The following is a 19,232-nucleotide window of genomic DNA, read 5'->3' on the forward strand; positions in this document are numbered from 1 at the left end:
GGTTCAGTTTAAATAAGCTGCATATATAGGTGATTACTGCAGCAATACCCATTGTGTGTCAGCTATCTCCCAGTTTGTATCAAGGTGAAATTTAGCATCAAGCCTCAATCTCTCTTTTACATATATTCAGTTTCCACATTGTTGGATTTTTTTTTATTTTTTTTTTGGGGGATTGTTAAATTTCATTAAACCAGCATATACAGTATATGTGATTACTACAAGATACAAGTTATAGCAGTAATCTTCTGTACATGTGTGTATTAATGTGAAATTGAGCATAAAGCCTCAATCGTCCATTCATATATATTAAGTTTCCACATGGTTGCAATAATTTGCAGGTTCAGTTTGATTAAGCTGCATATATACATGATTAATGCAGCAATACCCATGGTGTGGCAGAAATCTACCAGTGGGTATTAACCCCTTAAGGACTTAGGACGTACCGGTACACCATGTTTGCCGAGTCCTTAAGGACCCAGGGCGTACCGGTACGTCCTAAGTTTAAAACTAGATTGTGGCACTAAGGGGGTTAATCAGAACATCATGTTCGCTGAAATCAGCGGGCATCCTGTCACAACGCCAGGGGGGGTCCCGTGACCCCGCCGTGTCGGCAATCGCCGCAAACTGCAGGTCAATTCAGACCTGCGGTTTGCGGCTTTTACCTTATGCGGCGGCGGTGATCGGATCGGAAGTGCCATTGGGTCCCCATGCGGCTGTACGGGGGACCCGATGGCATGGAAGGCAGCGCAATGCCTTCCTTAGGCATCTGCGCTACCTTCCGGTGACGAGCCTGTGAGATCCAGCCCCCTGGATCTCACAGGCCGGAGGCTGTATGAGTAATACACACAGTATTACTCATACAGCCAATGCATTACAATACAGAAGTATTGAAAAGCATTGTAAAAGGGATTAGACCCCCAAAAGTTGAAGTCCCAAAGTGGGATAAAAAATAAAGTAAAATAAAGTTTCCCCCTCAAAATTTAAAAGTTTCAAGTAAAAATAAACAAAAACGTTATTTTCCCAAAATAAAGTTAAACAAATTGGCAAAAAATTGAAAAAGAAAAAAAAGTTGACATATTAGGTATCGCCGCGTCCGTATAGACCGGCTCTATACACATATCACATGACCTAACCCCTAAGATGAACACCGCAAAAAATAAAAAATAAAAACTGTGCTAAATAAACCATTTTTTTGTCACCTTACATCACAAAAAGTACAACAGCAAGCGATCAAAAAGGCGTTTGCCCACCAAAATAGTACCAATCTAACCGTCACCTCATCCCGCAAAAATGAGCCCCTACCTGAGACAATCGCCCAAAAAATAAAAAAAACTATGGCTCAGAATATGGAGACACTAAAACATAATTTTTTTTTGTTTCAAAAATGATATTATTGTGTAAAACTTACATAAATAAAAAAAAGTATACATATTAGGTATCTCAGCGTCCGTAATAACTTGCTATACAAAAATATCACATGACCTAATCCCTCAGGTGAATACCGTGAAAAAATAAAAATAAAAACTATGTAAAAAAAGCTATTTTTTGTCACCTTACATCACAAAAAGTGTAATAGCAAGCGATCAAAAAGTCACACGCACCCCAAAATAGTGCCAATAAAACCATCATCTCATCCTGCAAAAATCATACCCTACCCAAGGTAATCGCCCTAAAACTGAAAAAATTATGGCTCTCAGACTATGGGAACACTAAAACATGATTTTTTTTGCTTCAAAAATGAAATCATTGTGTAAAACTTACATAAATAAAAATAAGTATACATATTAGGTATCGCCGCATCCGTGACAACCTGGTCTATAAAAATATCACATGATCTAACCTCGTTAATTATATTCAAACTAACAGCATATATATATATATATATGTGATTACTACACCAACACACAGGGTAATGCACAACCTTATCTGAGAGGCCCAAAAATGTCCAGGGTAAGGAAGAGTTCCAAATGAAAAACCCAGAGACAGAATGTGGGTAGCATCAACTATCCGTCCAGAAGTAGTAGTAGTAGGCCGCACTTGTCCCTGCTGGCTTTAGAAAGATGAAATATTATAGTTGAGGAGAAAGACGATGAGATAATGAATTGAATGGCTCATCCCTCCTTATTCGCAGCGTTCCTCCTGTTCCTTTCCCTTGCAGCCCCAAAGAAGGCTTTCAGTGGAGTACTCACAGTCTTCATTTCCCCTTCCTAGAGGGGTGCCTTCCTTTTTCCTAAGAAGTGGCAAGAAAACCTCACCACACCCTACAGCAGTTAGTCAAGAGAGTCTCCCTATTGACAACTTGTGTGAGAGCAGTCAGCATTTGTACTGCCATAAGGAGGAGGTGGAGGCTGCAGACCCCAGGCATAGCCGTGCTGGTGGTGGTAGTAGTGTCCCCCATAGCCACACGATTGGCGTTGGGGGCAGCAACAGTGGCAGTTGGGAAAGAGCAGGGAAGGGGGCTAAAGAACCCAACATGATATCACACAGTCTGATAGAAGCAAAAGGGAGGATGAGGACTCCAATGACAACTGTGTGCTGGACCGGACCTGGGAGCCGGATCAGGGTGCACAGTAGGAGGCAACATCAGAGGAGGAGTGTAATGGCGGCAGCAATAAAGAATAGAGGCCATGTACCTCCCAAAGAACAGCCAGGGCCACATTTGCTTTGGGATCTGGTGATGTGTGGGTGGGTTAGGCCCAAAACATGCCAGAGCTAAGCCCAGCTCGACTGCTTCTACCTCTCTCCCGTATCTCCTGTCTGGCAGTTTTTCTCCATGCTGCCGGAAGACAAAAGCATTGCCTTGTGCAAGCTGTGCAAGAGCAAAATAAGATGTGGGCAAGCAAACACAAATGTAGGTATCACAGCTCTATTGAACCACATGAAGCAGCATCACCCCATCCTGTGGGCAAATAGAGGCGGCCTTCTCCCAATCCCACTTGCGCCAGCCAAGCCGCATCCATGAGCAGTACAGTGTCTTTCACATCGTCATCATCCTTTTCTGCTTCTCTTGCTCAGACCCCTCCTCTTCATCCTCCACTCCATCGTCAGCCATCGATAACAATGTGTGGCAAGGAAACATCTGTACGTGCCTAGCAATCTGATGGTGCGCAAGCTTAATTCCCACCTGGCCAAGTTGCTGGCGGTGCAGTTGCTGTCATACCATTTAGTCAACTCTAGTGCCTTTAGGGAGATCATAGCGTATGCTTAGCCTCGCTGGAAGATTCCTAGCCGGCATTATTTCTTTCAAAATAACATCCCTGCCGTATACTCTCATGTTGCGGACAACATGGGCTGATCCCTGCGATTTGCTCTGTGTGGCAAGGTTCACGCCACGGTGGACACTGAGAGCAGATCTTACGGGCAGGGACAGTACATGTCTTTCACGGACAACTGGGTCAATGTTTTTTCCAGCAACTTTAAGACAGCACCCCAGCAACGAGGCCAGGTACTTTTGACCCCCCACGATTATGTCGGCATGTCTCCCACACCAGGCACTTATCTGCCTCCTCCTCCATGCAAACTGCAAGAGGAGGTGGAAAAGCAAGAGGATGATGATAAGGATGGCACTGGCCATCTCAGTGGGGGGCGGAGCGGGAAAGAACTGGCTCCTCAGGCACGCTGGCCAGAATGGAGACATGTATGCTCACTTGCTTACTCAGTTGACATCTGAGGCCAGTAAGCAAGCCGACAGCTCCCACCTCAATTCCCAGGTTCAGGCCTACCTAAACTATGGCCAGTCTATGTTGCATACCGTGTTCCCTGACCCCATAGATTTCTGGGCAGGCACACTAGAACAGAATGCTCTGGTGTAAGTTATATCTGAAGTCTGTGCCAGCCCCTGGCTGGCATAAACTTCAGTTTCTTTTGCATGGCAGGGCAGAGATGTGCCTAATTTATTAGGAGACCAAGAAGATCAAGACTGGCGTGTGGATATACTTGATAAATCTTCCCCTATGTTTTTTCATAGAAAAGGCAAGAATGTATCCATCAGCCACATGTCCAAAATGTGTGGAAAAAGGGCCCTAACGCTAAGGTCAAATTTTTGTTCTTTTGCTCTGCACATGGTCAAAAATTGCGAATCATTAAAGGTAATCTATCTCCTCCTTAGGGATGTGACAGGCTTAGTAATTCCAGCACTGACTATATGGGGGTCATTTACAAAGACTGTACTATCTTTTATTCCCCTTTTGTGTTAGCCATGCTGGCGTAAGATGCACCTAATTTATGATGAAGGCGCACCTTCAGCAGTCCATGCGCCTGGCAGAAAAAATTGACTAACCCCTGGCTAGCGTAATTTTTCGCCAACATTTATGCCTGTTTCTAGACATAAATTTGTCAGGCTGAAGTCCTGACCTGCCCCCAACACAGTCCACCACACACTCGAAATCCCTGTCCAATGTGGTGTAAAATCAGTACAAAATATTGTTGCATGGACATTCAAAAGGTCCCAAAATAGTGATTGTGCAACATATTTACGCAAAAAACTGGTGTAAAAATGTTTATTAATGACCCCTTATGTGTCTATAATGTTGTTTCTGAGAAATGTACTGCTTGTTAGCTGCCAACCTGGCATCATGCTTTTACAAAAGAGTCCTTGTATTCATGAACTGAAGGATAACCCCATCCACACTAGCCTTTACTCTGATGATTGAATTCTCCCAATTACTGTGCACAGAGAGAAAGCTATCAATCATCAGCAGGCGGGTAGGGCCACCCCAGCAGCTTATGAATATGAGGACTTTTTCTGCAGCTCATAAACAATAAATTTCTCAGAAACTACATTTTAGACATTGCTGGAAACAGCATGCCTGTCACTATCTTATGTTGCCCTCAGAGAGGACAACATGAAGAAGGTGACAGATTCCCTGTAAGGCAATGTTTAAACTATGTTCAAGTCTTTCATTGGAGCTGTATATCAGGAGGATTTCCTAACATATGCCTCCAACGAAGGCTGTGATGTATGCCACTTAACACGCAATGTAAGAAAAAAATATTAAATATATACAGGGAGTGCAGAATTATTAGGCAAGTTGTATTTTTGAGGATTAATTTTATTATTGAACAACAACCATGTTCTCAATGAACCCAAAAAACTCATTAATATCAAAGCTGAATATTTTTGGAAGTAGTTTTTAGTTGGTTTTTAGTTTTAGCTATTTTAGGGGGATATCTGTGTGTGCAGGTGACTATTACTGTGCATAATTATTAGGCAACTTAACAAAAAACAAATATATACCCATTTCAATTATTTATTTTTACCAGTGAAACCAATATAACATCTCAACATTCACAAATATACATTTCTGACATTCAAAAACAAAACAAAAACAAATCAGTGACCAATATAGCCACCTTTCTTTGCAAGGACACTCAAAAGCCTGCCATCCATGGATTCTGTCAGTGTTTTGTTCTGTTCACCATCAACATTGCGTGCAGCAGCAACCACAGCCTCCCAGACACTGTTCAGAGAGGTGTACTGTTTTCCCTCCTTGTAAATCTCACATTTGATGATGGACCACAGGTTCTCAATGGGGTTCAGATCAGGTGAACAAGGAGGTTATGTCATTAGATTTTCTTCTTTTATACCCTTTCTTGCCAGCCACGGTGTGGAGTACTTGGACGCGTGTGATGGAGCATTGTCCTGCATGAAAATCATGTTTTTCTTGAAGGATGCAGACTTCTTCCTGTACCACTGCTTGAAGAAGGTGTCTTCCAGAAACTGGCAGTAGGACTGGGAGTTGAGCTTGACTCCATCCTCAACTCGAAAAGGCCCCACAAGCTCATCTTTGATGATACCAGCCCAAACCAGTACTCCACCTCCACCTTGCTGGTGTCTGAGTCGGACTGGAGCTCTCTGCCCTTTACCAATCCAGCCACGGGCCCATCCATCTGGCCCATCAAGACTCACTCTCATTTCATCAGTCCATAAAACCTTAGAAAAATCAGTCTTGAGATATTTCTTGGCCCAGTCTTGACGTTTCAGCTTGTGTGTCTTGTTCAGTGGTGGTCGTCTTTCAGCCTTTCTTACCTTGGCCATGTCTCTGAGTATTGCACACCTTGTGCTTTTGGGCACTCCAGTGATGTTGCAGCTCTGAAATATGGCCAAACTGGTGGCAAGTGGCATCTTGGCAGCTGCACGCTTGACTTTTCTCAGTTCATAGACAGTTATTTTGCGCCTTGGTTTTTTCACACGCTTCTTGCGACCCTGTTGACTATTTTGAATGAAACGCTTGATTGTTCGATGATCACGCTTCAGAAGCTTTGCAATTTTAAGAGTGCTGCATCCCTCTGCAAGATATCTCACAATTTTTGACTTTTCTGAGCCTGTCAAGTCCTTCTTTTGACCCATTTTGCCAAAGGAAAGGAAGTTGCCTAATAATTATGCACGCCTAATATAGGGTGTTAATGTCATTAGACCACACCCCTTCTCATTACAGAGATGCACATCACTTAATATGCTTAATTGGTAGTAGGCTTTCGAGCCTATACAGCTTGGAGTAAGACAACATGCATAAAGAGGATGATGTGGTCAAAATACTCATTTGCCTAATAATTCTGCACGCAGTGTATAGAGCCACAGCCGGCACTACTCAGCGTAATACGATATCAGCGGCACTCCTGTCCAAGAAACATGCAGTGATACCGGTGGTGCTCTGCTAAACAGACAGTCCAAAATCACATAGACGAAAAAGCAGGAGAAAAAGCGCCACTCACCGAATGTTCACAAATCGCAGCTTTATTGTAGGTTAAAACACATGAAAGGGAAAGTAGTGAATAGTGATCTGGATTGTTTAAGAATTAACTTTTACTTATTATACATTATAAAATATATCCCTCAAAGTGGTTCAATATAAATACAACTTTTCATAGTCCCACACTCCAGGGGACTCCTTGAAAACAAGGGAAACCGTGTCTACAATTAGTGTCAGACACTAAAGGAGCCGTTATGCCCAATCACCTTACAATTTTTCCACAGTCACACACAGAAGAGCACTCTTTGGAAACAAAAACAATTATGTCTACACTTATACTTTCAGTGTCAGACACTATAGGGTGGCAAGAGCCGATATGCACGAGCACCCTAAATGTACAGAAAACAGGGTAGCAGTAATCGATATATATTGCCACCCTATATACACAGTGATGTGAATAGATAACATATAGCAATGTATACAAAAATGCATACAGAGAAAAGTATACACATTGATTAGGTACATAAATATCATGATACACGAAGGGTGCACAGCTGCACCTATATCAAAAAGGTGCACGGTGGCACCGAAGGAACCCAGGGTCCTACCCTACAGTTGTTTTTGTTTCCAAAGAGTCCTCTTCTGTGTGTGACTGTGGAAAAATTGTAAGGTGATTGGGCATAACGGCTCCTGTCACCCTTTAGTGTCTGAGACTAAGTGTAGACACGGTTTCCCCTTGTTTTCAAGGAGTCCCCTGGAATGTGGGACTATGAAAAGTTGTATTTATATTGAACCACTTTGAGGGATATATTTTATAATGTATAATAAGTAAAAGTTAAGTCTTAAACAATCCAGATCACTATTCACTACTTTCCCTTTCATGATTCATGCGAGTGATCATATATGAAAATTATTTTCCGATTTAGGTTAAAACACAGCAGATGCGGGGCAATAATGCAGCAATGTAAGGCAACAGCCGTTTCGCACTAGATAGTGCTTTGTCAAGCCCACACTGTATATATATTTTTTTACTACGTTCCTCTGTATGGAATAGATTACTGTCCTATGCTATTCTATGCAGCAAAAATGCATATTTGTAAATAAAAAAGATTTTCTGAAATTCTCTGAATAGAACAAAATCTATACATACACATACTATCGTGACATCATTACAATAAGTCACAGCCTATAAATACACACTCGTAGACACACTACTGTGATATCATCACAACAGACATAAACACAAATGTCATTGTGACCAACAGAGTACAGGTCATAAATACACATACCATATGCATATTATTGTGGAATCATGGCAGCAGATTTCAGCTCACAAACAGTTTAAGGGGACAGGAACTCTTTTAGCTGCATTACTAGCAGGGATACCCGTTGGCTATAGCTCTTCTTGGGGGGTACTCCCTGAATAGCACTAGTAATGGTTGTACTCTGGCTACTGGTATAGGGTCAAGGCCGGCACCCAGCATACCCGGCAAGTGCCGGGGCCCACAGCTACTGTGGGGCCCCTCAGCACAGCTGCCAGAGGCCGGAAGCAATGAGCGCTTCCATCAATACAGATGGAAGCGCTCATTGCTGAAGCGCAGGGAGCTGGGTCCTGTCACTCACCCCTCAGCTCCCAGCAATCCTTCCCTCTTTCAGGCCAGCTGCGCTCTGAATGGTGAAGCAGGAAGACATCTCCCCGCTCCATCATTCAGCCTGCAGGCACAAATTGCGCTACTGCCCTATTTAGGCGGAGCCTGCAGCCCGGTAATCTACATAGGCTCCGCCCATACAATGCTGCAGAGCGCTCTGTGCCTGCAGGGAAGAGAGGTATGTGAGCTTCAGGAACGGGACAAGGTGAGTAGTTATTGTGTTTTTTTTGTTTTTAATACAGAGGGGTCACAGAGGACTTTATTACTATGGAGGGGGCACAGAGCTCTTTATTACTATGGAGGGGGGCAAAGAGGACTTTATTACTATGGAGGGGGCACAGAGAACTTTATTACTATGGAGGGGGCACAGAGCTCTTTATTACTATGGAGGGGGCAAAGAGGACTTTATTACTATGGAGGGGGCACAGAGAACTTTATTACTATGGAGGGGGCACAGAGGACTTTATTACTATGGAGGGGGCACAGAGGTCTTTATTACTATGGAGGGGCATAAAGGGCATTACTAATGTGAAGTGGGCACAATGAGCATTTCTACTATGGAGGGGGCACAGAGCCAGAGGGCATTACTACAATAAAGGGGGCACAGTGGGCATTATTACTGTGAAGGGGGCACAGTGGGCATTATTACTGTGAAGGGGGCACAGTGGGAATTATTACTTTGAAGGGGGCACAATGGGGATTTCTACTATGAAGGGGGCACAATGGGGATTTTTACTGTGAAGGGGGCACAATGGGGATTTTTACTGTGAAGGGGGCACAATGGGGATTATTACTGTGAAAGGGGCACAGATAGGGCATTACAACTGTAAAAGGGGCACAGAAAGGGCATAACCTGTCCCCTCCCTACATCTCTAAGCTACTTTCCTGATACACCCCCACACGCACTCTCCGATCCTCACAAGACCTCCTTCTCTGCTCTTATCGCCTCTTCCCACAATCGACTCCAAGATTTCTCCCGTGCATCCCCCATACTCTGGAACTCGCTACCCCAACATATCAGACTCTCACCTACAGTGGAATCCTTCAAAAGAAACCTGAAAACCCACCTCTTCAGACAAGCCTACAACCAGTGACCCTGCTGCCTCTATACCGCCATGACCAACTTCGCCTGCACCTACTGTGTCCTTCTCCCATACCATGTAGATTGTAAGCCCTCACGGGCAGGGCCCTCTCTCCTTCTGTACCAGTTTGTAACTTGTCTTGTTTATGATTAGTGCAATTGTCTGTATTATGTACAGTACAGACCAAAAGTTTGGACACACCTTCTCATTCAAAGAGTTTTCTTTATTTTCATGACTATGAAAATTGTAGATTCACACTGAAGGCATCAAAACTATGAATTAACACATGTGGAATTATATACATAACAAACAAGTGTGAAACAACTGAAAATATGTCATATTCTAGGTTCTTCAAAGTAGCCACCTTTTGCTTTGATTACTGCTTTGCACACTCTTGGCATTCTCTTGATGAGCTTCAAGAGGTAGTCCCCTGAAATGGTTTTCACTTCACAGGTGTGCCCTGTCAGGTTTAAGAAGTGGGATTTCTTGCCTTATAAATGGGGTTGGAACCATCAGTTGCGTTGAGTAGAAGTCAGGTGGATACACAGCTGATAGTCCTACTGAATAGGCTGTTAGAATTTGTATTATGGCAAGAAAAAAGCAGCTAAGTAAAAAAAAACGAGTGGCGATCATTACTTTAAGAAATGAAGGTCAGTAAGTCAGCCGAAAAATTGGGAACACTTTGAAAGTAAGGGCTATTTGACCATGAAGGAGAGTGATGGGGTGCTGCGCCAGATGACCTGGCCTCCACAGTCACCGGACCTGAACCCAATCGAGATGGTTTGGGGTGAGCTGGACCGCAGAGTGAAGGCAAAAGGGCCAACAAGTGCTAAGCATCTCTGGGAACTCCTTCAAGACTGTTAGAAGACCATTTCAGGGGACTACCTCTTGAAGCTCATCAAGAGAATGCCAAGAGTGTGCAAAGCAGTAATCAAAGCAAAAGGTGGCTACTTTAAAGAACCTAGACTATGACATATTTTCAGTTGTTTCACACTTGTTTGTTATGTATATAATTCCACATGTGTTAATTTATAGTTTTGATGCCTTCATAGTCATGAAAAAAAAAGAAAACTCTTTGAATGAGAAGGTGTGTCCAAACTTTTGGTCTGTACTGTATGTGCACCGCTTATCATATGTACAGCGCTATGGAATGAATGGCGCTTTAATAATAAATAATAATAATAATAACTACTGTGAGAGGGCGCAATGTGGGCATAACTACTGTGAGGGGGCACACTTCTGTACAAAACTACTGTGAAGGTTGTACAATGAGGGCAATACTAGTGTGAGGGGGCACAATTTTTTTTTAAGTATTGGGGGGTGGGGGGTGCCAGAGAAAGTACCCCCCCAGGTGCCAAACACCGTAGGCACGCCACTGAAGCAAGCAACTATTTGCTCCCCACTCCACCATTGAGCTGCCAGCACTCCACAGCAGCAGCACGATGTCCTCACACATCATCCTGCTGATTTGTGTAGGAGGAGGAGCGGGACAGGCTGGGAATCAGCCTCTGCTCCTCCTACACAGCAGCACTATGTGTCACAGTATCCTGCTGCTGCTGATGGGGAGCAGAGATCATGTGAGGAGCCAGATGATTGAGGTGAGGAGTATTGTTTTTTTTTTTTCACTTTCTGTGAAGGGGGTACATCTGGGCATAACCACTGTGAAGGGGGCACTGGGCACATATCTTGGCATATCTACCGTAAGAGGGCACACATCTTGGCATATCAACTGTGAGGGGGCACATATTTTGGGATATCTACTGTGAAGGGGGCACATATCTTGGCATATGTACTGCATGGGGGCACATATCTTGGCACATCTACTGTGAGGGGGCACATATCTTGGCATATCTACCATGAAGGGGCATATCTACTATGAGGGGGCACATATCTTGGCATATCTACTATGAAGGGGCATATCTTGGTATATCTACTGTGAGGGGGCACATATTTGTGAGTAGACCTGAGGGACTGAAACACTGGGTAGAAAATAAAAGTAGGCACATAAGGACTGATTCACATATATCCGCTCTGTAGCTTTGTGTAAGGTATTTAATCTATAATACATGCAGTTTCATTGCTGTAAGCGCCGTGCAAAATGCCAGAAGGGGGCCTACTGAGACTTTATCGCCCAAGGGCCCACATGAACCTGGAGCTGACCCTGTATAGGGTTGTAATTAGTATTTGAAGGGTGAGACATATGTCCAAAAAATTGCAAAGCATGAAAGGGATTGTCTCACTTCAGCAAATAACATTTACCCTGCAGACAAAGTTAATACAAGGCACTTACTAATGTATTGTGATTGTCCATATTTTTAGGGATAGCTTTTTACCCATTATGGACCACCCACTGTCATTTGACGTCACTGTTTTAGTTATGCATGAACTTTAACTAATAGCTCCAGTTGTAAGAACAGCCTTTTGCTCTACAGCTGGGATCGGAGGTAGCTCCAGTCCCAAATGTTAACCCTTTGATTGCCACAGTCCGTGACCACAGCATGATCAAAGGGTATTTCCCCCCTTTGAGTGGGTCACAGTAATTTGATCAGATGCTGGGTAAACGCTCTGCAGTCCGCCATGGGTATGTAGAAAGGACCCCAGGACTGTAAGCTCAATAATCCTACTATTAGAGCACCCAAATGTTGCCCTAACCACACCTTGTGCCATAGAGAAAAGCAGAGCATCATGAATTAGCATACAGGAGTATACTAACTAATACATTATAAGTCTAAAATAATTTTGTAAGATTGTAATTCCTTAATGGGATTATAACAAAATGTAATAAAAATGTAATGTAATTTTTTTTTTATTAAAAAGCCCGCAAACATTAATAAATAAGAGATTATGTTTCATAAAATAAATTTTATTATGGACACGTAAAAGCAGAAACTATACTTATTAGGTATCCACACAACTGAAAAAACTCGAACAATTCATTTACCAGGTTATTCAGTGTGAAATAAGTAAAGTGCAAACAGTACAAGTATAAACTGCAATGTCACAAATAGTTTTTTCTATATTTGTAATATTGTATATAAATGATATGTACCTTCAAACAGCACAAAAAATGCAATTTCTCTTGCATAAAACTAGACCTTGTACATCCATGTAAATAAAATAAAAAACAGCTTAAATATGGAGAGGGAAGAACAAAAAAAAGGCTGGTCCTTAAAATAAATTCTATTATATTACATATATTAATGATATTACGGTAAGGGTTAAGTACTAAACATAAAGTGCTGTGGAATTTGTCAGTGCGTATAATAAATAAAGAAAGAAAGGTGTTTTCATGTTCACCAATATAAGGCAAATGATATATCAGGCAGTGGTTAGTATTAGATGCAGAACCTATACACGGCACCTCCCTGTGGCTTTAGGCTGCAGCAAGTAGAGTACAATACTGTGACTAATGTGTTTTCTTTTCCTGTCTCTCAGGGTGAAAGCTTTACCTTTCCAGTCTCATAGCTGGAAAGGCCCAATTGCAAGTCGCTCCTCTTTTTGTTTATCATAGCAACCGCCCGCCCCTTTACTCTTGTGTCAGCTGCTCCAAGCCATTGAATCAAGACATAAACACGCAGCTTTCTCCTTTCTTCCAGGATCACAGATATGCAATTTTCTTTTTTGGAAAAGCTACTTTACTCATTGTCAGGATTTCTTCATTTCAGGACTAAAGACCTAAAGACTTGTTCTAAAATAAAAGAGAAGGACGGAGAAGCCAAAGCAGAACACTACATTTTTTTAATTCTTTTTTAGGCTGTGGAAACTATTCACATAAGCTATCGTTTGTTTCTGCTCCTTTCCTAATTTTAGCAGATATCCGGGATGTACAGTTTTTTACTGACCCTTCATTTTAGTTCTGTGAAACAGCATTTGAATCGCATATATTAGTCTTATTGTTAATTTTTAAGTATAAAGACATGAAGGTTGCTGTCTTGGACTTGGGAACTGTATTTGCAAAATTTTTTAAATCATCTGTATCTCCTAAAAGCCCTGGACCAACCAATAATCCTTTCTCTCAAGGCTCTAATGAAGGGAGCTCTTCAGGATCAACAGTCCCTTCCCTGGCTGGTAAAACCCCATTCCTTCTACTTTCTTCACCACCATCGCCTCTGCACAGCCTCAATACACCCACTGCATCAACCTCCTCCTTGTCTCGAATTCCCTCGGGAAAAGCTTTGACTCCAAGTCCTTACTCAAGTGGTATTTCTGCACCTAGCAGTCCTGCTCATTCAGTAAAGCCCCAGCCTTCAAATTCTGTATCCAGCAGTTTGGCACAACTTAAACAACTCAATGAGGATTCATGGACAAATCCAGCGCATACAGCTTCATCATCACCAGTAACAATTCTCGTACGTCCAGCACCAACAAGTATCACTACAATGACACCGGCAATGCAATCTAACCACTCCAGTCGGTCACCAAGGCTTCTTCAAGAGACATCTGTTTCCGGTTGGAACACCAAATCTATGCTTTTCACCCTGCCTGATATTGGGGAAGAGAGCACAGATTATGAAGACAATCTCAGCCATGGGTGAGTTTTTGACACAGAAAACTAGAGTTCCCAGGTGAATCCAAATGTGAAGGGAGGTGATTCCAAATAGATGGTGCACGGCACCGGCAGTTCCAGTGGTCAGGGATAATTACACAAAGGAAGGATGGGTCCAACACTCATCTAAAATAAAATAAAAACTTTTTTTATTTTATTTAGGTAAAAGCCTAAGAGAACATCCCAGGGATTCTCACTTAAATGTTTCAAAGAGAAAACTGGCCCTTAGAAGGGTTGTGCCAAGTTTGAAAATTATCCCCTATCAAATTGATAGGAGATAAGAAACTGATTGCGGGAGTCCGACTGCTGGGACCCACACTGATCCTGAGAAGGGGGGTCCCATGTTCCTGGCCTGGTGGAGCAGCAGGCCGAGCATGCATCCTGACGCTCCATTCATTCTCTGTGGGACTGCTGGCAATAGCCTTCTCCACAGTCCTATAGAGAATGAATGAAGCGGCAGCGGCATTGCCTCAAAATTTGTTGCTTGTGGTTGCATCTTAAACAATGTCCCTTTCCATTGAAGTACGCCTTGTTTTTGAAGGAGACAAAAAATGTGTCTAAACAACAAAAAAATTTGGCACATTTGATTAGTAAATCTGCCTCTGTGTTTTTATTTTTGGATGAGTATTGGACCCTACCTTTCATGAGTAGTTTTATTTGAAATGGAGAGCCATATATCTTTTGTACACAAGATATTATGGGGGACGTTTATTAAGACCGATGTTTTCCACGCCAGTTTTTAGTCCCTCTGCACAGGCCTGTATATTAGTTTGGTGCTCCCTCCAGCAGGTCATGGGACAGACTTCAATCTACACCAGTTCTCTTGCTGTCGTAGATTTAAAGGGGTTCTCCGAGATTTTAATACTTATGACCTATCTTGTTTGAGAAGACACCGGCACTCCTGTGAGCTCCGCGGCCTTCTCACAGCTTTTCCTAAGCCGAGTGACGACATATTCATGTGTCACGTGGCCTAGAAGTGCTCGGCCTTATTCAAGTGATTGGGGCTGAGCTGATACCAAGTACAACTGCTATACAATGTACAGATCTGTGCGAGAAGGCAGCGGCTGCTCACAGGAGCACTGCTGCCTTCTCAAAACAGCTGATCGCCAGGGGTCCCGGGTGTCGGTCTCCCACCGATCAGATACTGATGACTTATCCAGAGGATAGGTCATCGGTATAAAAATTTTGGAAAACCCTTTTAAGGGTGGATTCACTTCACGTTTTACCCATCCGTTTAACTTATGCAAAAAACGTATACATTAAACGGATGGCTTAGACTGATGCCATACAGTGGCATCTGTTCGCCCTAGAGTTCCATTGTAAAAAAAAAAACATATGCTTTTTTTTACCGGACTGTGCTGCGTTTTTGTATCCTTTTTTTTCTAACATGTACTTCGAATGGAGGCATAAAACGTGATGCGAACCCACGTTAAAAACCAGAGTAAAAAATGACGAATGAGCCAGGTCTGCCGGCCCACCCACTTCCCACCTTCCCACTTCCCACCTTCCCACTTGCTGCAAAAATGACGCGTGACAAAATCTGAGTCTTTAATACACAAAAAATAGCGTATATGAGTTTATAAATATCCTCCTATGTGCTTAAAAGCAAAAGCTTAAAATAATACTGCATTAAGCGAAAACAAGTCATTTCAAGGTTACCATGATATACAATGATTTAATTAACGGGATGCTTGAATTACTGAGTATTCATGCATGCACATGGCCTCAGGTGGTTACACTCTATTCTATGTGCACATTGTATCTTTCAGCAGCGCCTACTGTTTCAATGCGGTGCTCATAGTAGTCCAATACAATAGCAGCCAAATGTGATGATAGGTGATACAACAGTTAAATCACATAGCTCTTTGTGTGGTCTAACAAGCAGTTTGGTTGCCTATTATGCTTTTATGTGCCAAACTAAAGTGGAACTATAGTATAAAGTAAAGTTTGGTACATTTTTTGGCAATACTTCAGCATCTCTGAATAAATGATGGCCCGTGGCTGAGATGGTTCATAATACCAAATCTTTTGGAAGTGGAATTCTACTATGTGTAAAGGAGAAAACCAATCGTATTTGATGAAAATGTATTGTTCAAATAATGTTGGGATCAAATGTTTAATATTGCTGCAAAAGGAACTGGTTTTCTGGTACAATTGTGTGTACTTGGCCAGATCTTGTGTAATTGAGTTTGTTCACCTATGGAGCCACTGTAATATATGAAGGAATTAAATTGTGAACAGTCTAGGGCAGGCATGGCCAACCTGTGGCTCTCCAGCTGTTGTAAAACTACAACTCCCACCATGCCCTGCTGTAGGCTGATAGCTGTAGACTGTCCGGGCATGATGGGAGTTGTAGTTTTTAAACGGCTGGAGAGCCTCAGGTTGGCCATCCCTGGTCTAGGGGTTGTCCAGGACTGCAAATATATGGCGGCCTTCTTCCAAAACAACCTCATCCCTGTCCATGCACTTTGTCTGGAATTGCAGCTCAGCTCCATTACAGTCAATGGGGCAGAGCTACAATACCACACACAAGCCATGAACAGGGGTGGAAGCAAGCAGCCATATTTTCTGAAACCTGGACAACCCCTTAAAGATACAGCTCTTAATTCAAGTGATCCCTTTATAAGTGGAAGAAATCCAGGTTAACTACTCTGTATCAGAAGTGTAGAGACGATGAAAACTGAGAAAATGAGGACCAGTTGACATGTGGAGGACTGAGAAAATGTAATTAGATTTGGACTTGGTCTCAATGGTGAAAATCTATGAGAAAAAGAAAACAAAAAGTAAAAAGAAAATCACTTGTGTAATATGGAGTCTATAATGACATGACATCAGGCAATTACATAGTCTAGTAGCTCCCAGGCCATGTTGTATCTCTATGGATGAAGGGGCACTGCTACTGAATGGCACATTAGTCACACATTACATCACTATGGATGCAACATTGTTGTCAAAGTACAGTATATTTCCATTTTTTTAAATTTCCTACAGGTTCTGTCTAAAAATTCTTGATTAAAAGGGTCTTAGTTATCGAAATTCTGTTGCAGTAGGGATCTACACTGCTACTACATATATAAAAATGTAGAGAAGCCATATGAGCCATGAGAGCTTATGGGGTGGGGAGGTATGGGGAGATCCTGTTTTGTCACTTTTTCCCCTTCTCTGCCACCCTCAACACTTTTACAAATGGGGGTATTTTGGGCTGTGGGCAGGACCCCCATAGCCTAACAAATTTACCAATATGTGTGCCAGAAAACGGGCACATATTATGCTTGAAATACAGTATATTTCATAAAACATAAATATTTTTCATTTTGGGTCTATAAGAGTCAGAAATAAATCCTGCTGTATTCCATCCAATGCTGCATTACTAAAGCATTGCTTCCTGGAAATATTTCATTGTTTTTCATTGGTTTTTTTCCTTCCTAGCAGGGAGGGTCGTAACTATAATTCATAGCAAAATAAGATGGGCCCCTACTCTCTAGTGTGAGAAAATTAAACGGGCTGCATAATTAGCAATAATTAAAGGTATATATAATAGCACCATATATCTGAAAACCCACATTATAGCAAAAAGCCACCATATTGCTATTTCCCACAAAAAGGTACAACGTTCTTGCACCTGACTGGGCCCCCTGAGCCTCTGGAGCCTCTAGCAAGTGCTATGCCCCTGCTTCCTAGTGATTCATATGTCTTAACAAATAAAAAGGGGGAAGGAAAACTGCAGGTACAACACACCGACACACCTAGTAAGGGTCCCTCTTTTGTCACAAATCCCTCTTAAAGGGTTTCTGTCATGAGAAATAATCTTATGTAGCGATGTGCTAATGTCAGCAGTACATAACAGTACGCTTTATAACTCCCTGCCTGCCGCCGTTCTCTAAAAATAAAGACTTTTAAAATATGCTAATGAGCCTCTAGGTGCTATGAGGGCGTTGATTCAGCACCTAGAGGCTCGGTCTACTCACCCTTTGGCATGCCCAGGTCCAGTTGATTGACTGGCGAGTTCTCCTCTTCGTCCAGTAAATCCCGCGCCTGCGCCATCCCGTTTAGTATTCGGCGCAGCTGCAGTGAGTGAAGGACGCGCTCCAGGAGTGTGTCCTTCACTCACTGCGCCTGCGCCGAATACTAAACGGTACGGCGCCTGTGCAGTGAGTGAACCCGGCGCAGGCGCAGTGAGAGAGGCCGGCAGCAGGAGTGCGTCCTTCACTCACTGCGCCTGCGCCGAATACTAAACGGGACGGCGCCTGTGCAGTGAGTGAAGCCGGCGCAGGCGCAGTAAGGGCGGCAGCAGGAGCGCGTCCTTCACTCACTGCGTCTGCGCCGAATACTAAATGGGACGGCGCCTGTGCAGTGAGTGAAGCTGGCGCAGGCGCAGTGAGTGATGCCGGCAGCAGGAGCGAGTCCTTCACTCACTGCGCCTGCGCCGAATACTAAACGGGATGGCGCAGGTATGGGATTTATTGGATGAAGAGGAGAACTCGCCAGTCAATCAACTGGACCTGGGCATGCCAAAGGGTGAGTAGACCGAGCCTCTAGGTGCTGAATCAACGCCCCAATAGCAACTAGAGGCTCATTAGCATATTTTAAAAGTCTTTATTTTTAGAGAACGGCGGCAGGCAGGGAGTTATAAAGCGTACTGCTGATATTAGCACATCGCTACATAATGTAATTTCTGATGACAGAAAACCTTTAAAACAGAAAGGTCTTGCCTCGTGAAAACAACCCCTGTCCTTGTTCTCTATTAGGACCCCTCTATTAGCCAGATAGACTATCCATACATTACATGGCTGGTCAGTCATTTGGATGGCTGCAATTTAATGCTATACTTCCAGATGCAGATTCCTTTCATAGAGTCAGTTCATTGTGTCTAAATAAAAAAGGGGGCAGTATTTGGATGCACCCTAATGTGACATGTGAAGAAACCCTAAAACTGCTGGATCCAAAGCCTATTGAGCTCACCGAGCAGCAGCTACCACTTTTTAGCCACCCGTCTCCTTTACATGAGGGCACCTTTGTTGCAGTAGACTGAAGAACAACACAATTTAACCCTAGTGCATCAGAATACACAGCATATGAATTCTAAGGTATACTGTCTTTATTAACCTTTTATTCCCATTTCCCTCCCAAATACTGCCAGCTCTAGATAGGCAGGACTAAGCAGCAACACATTGTCATGTGCAAGAATAAAAAGACCTACATGTACAACAGGCTGGTTACAAAGGACTTTCTTTTATTTTCTTTCATAAATGTACATTGTTAT

At 42.9% G+C, this 19,232-nt stretch overlaps 1 protein-coding gene across 2 annotated transcripts in view; it reads left to right on the forward strand.

Annotated features, from left to right (window-relative positions):
- The first annotated feature begins 13,062 nt into the window (after positions 1-13,062).
- Positions 13,063-19,232, forward strand: part of FAM149A (family with sequence similarity 149 member A) — a 155,694-nt gene continuing 149,524 nt past the window's right edge. For both annotated transcript variants that reach the window (XM_040418757.1, XM_040418758.1), the window contains exon 1: positions 13,063-13,954. In XM_040418757.1, the coding sequence (XP_040274691.1) occupies positions 13,341-13,954 (614 nt within the window). In that variant the 5' untranslated portion in view covers positions 13,063-13,340. The remainder of the gene's footprint in view (positions 13,955-19,232) is intronic.

This window comes from Bufo bufo, chromosome 2, assembly GCF_905171765.1.
Source record: "Bufo bufo chromosome 2, aBufBuf1.1, whole genome shotgun sequence".
NCBI lineage: Eukaryota > Metazoa > Chordata > Amphibia > Anura > Bufonidae > Bufo > Bufo bufo.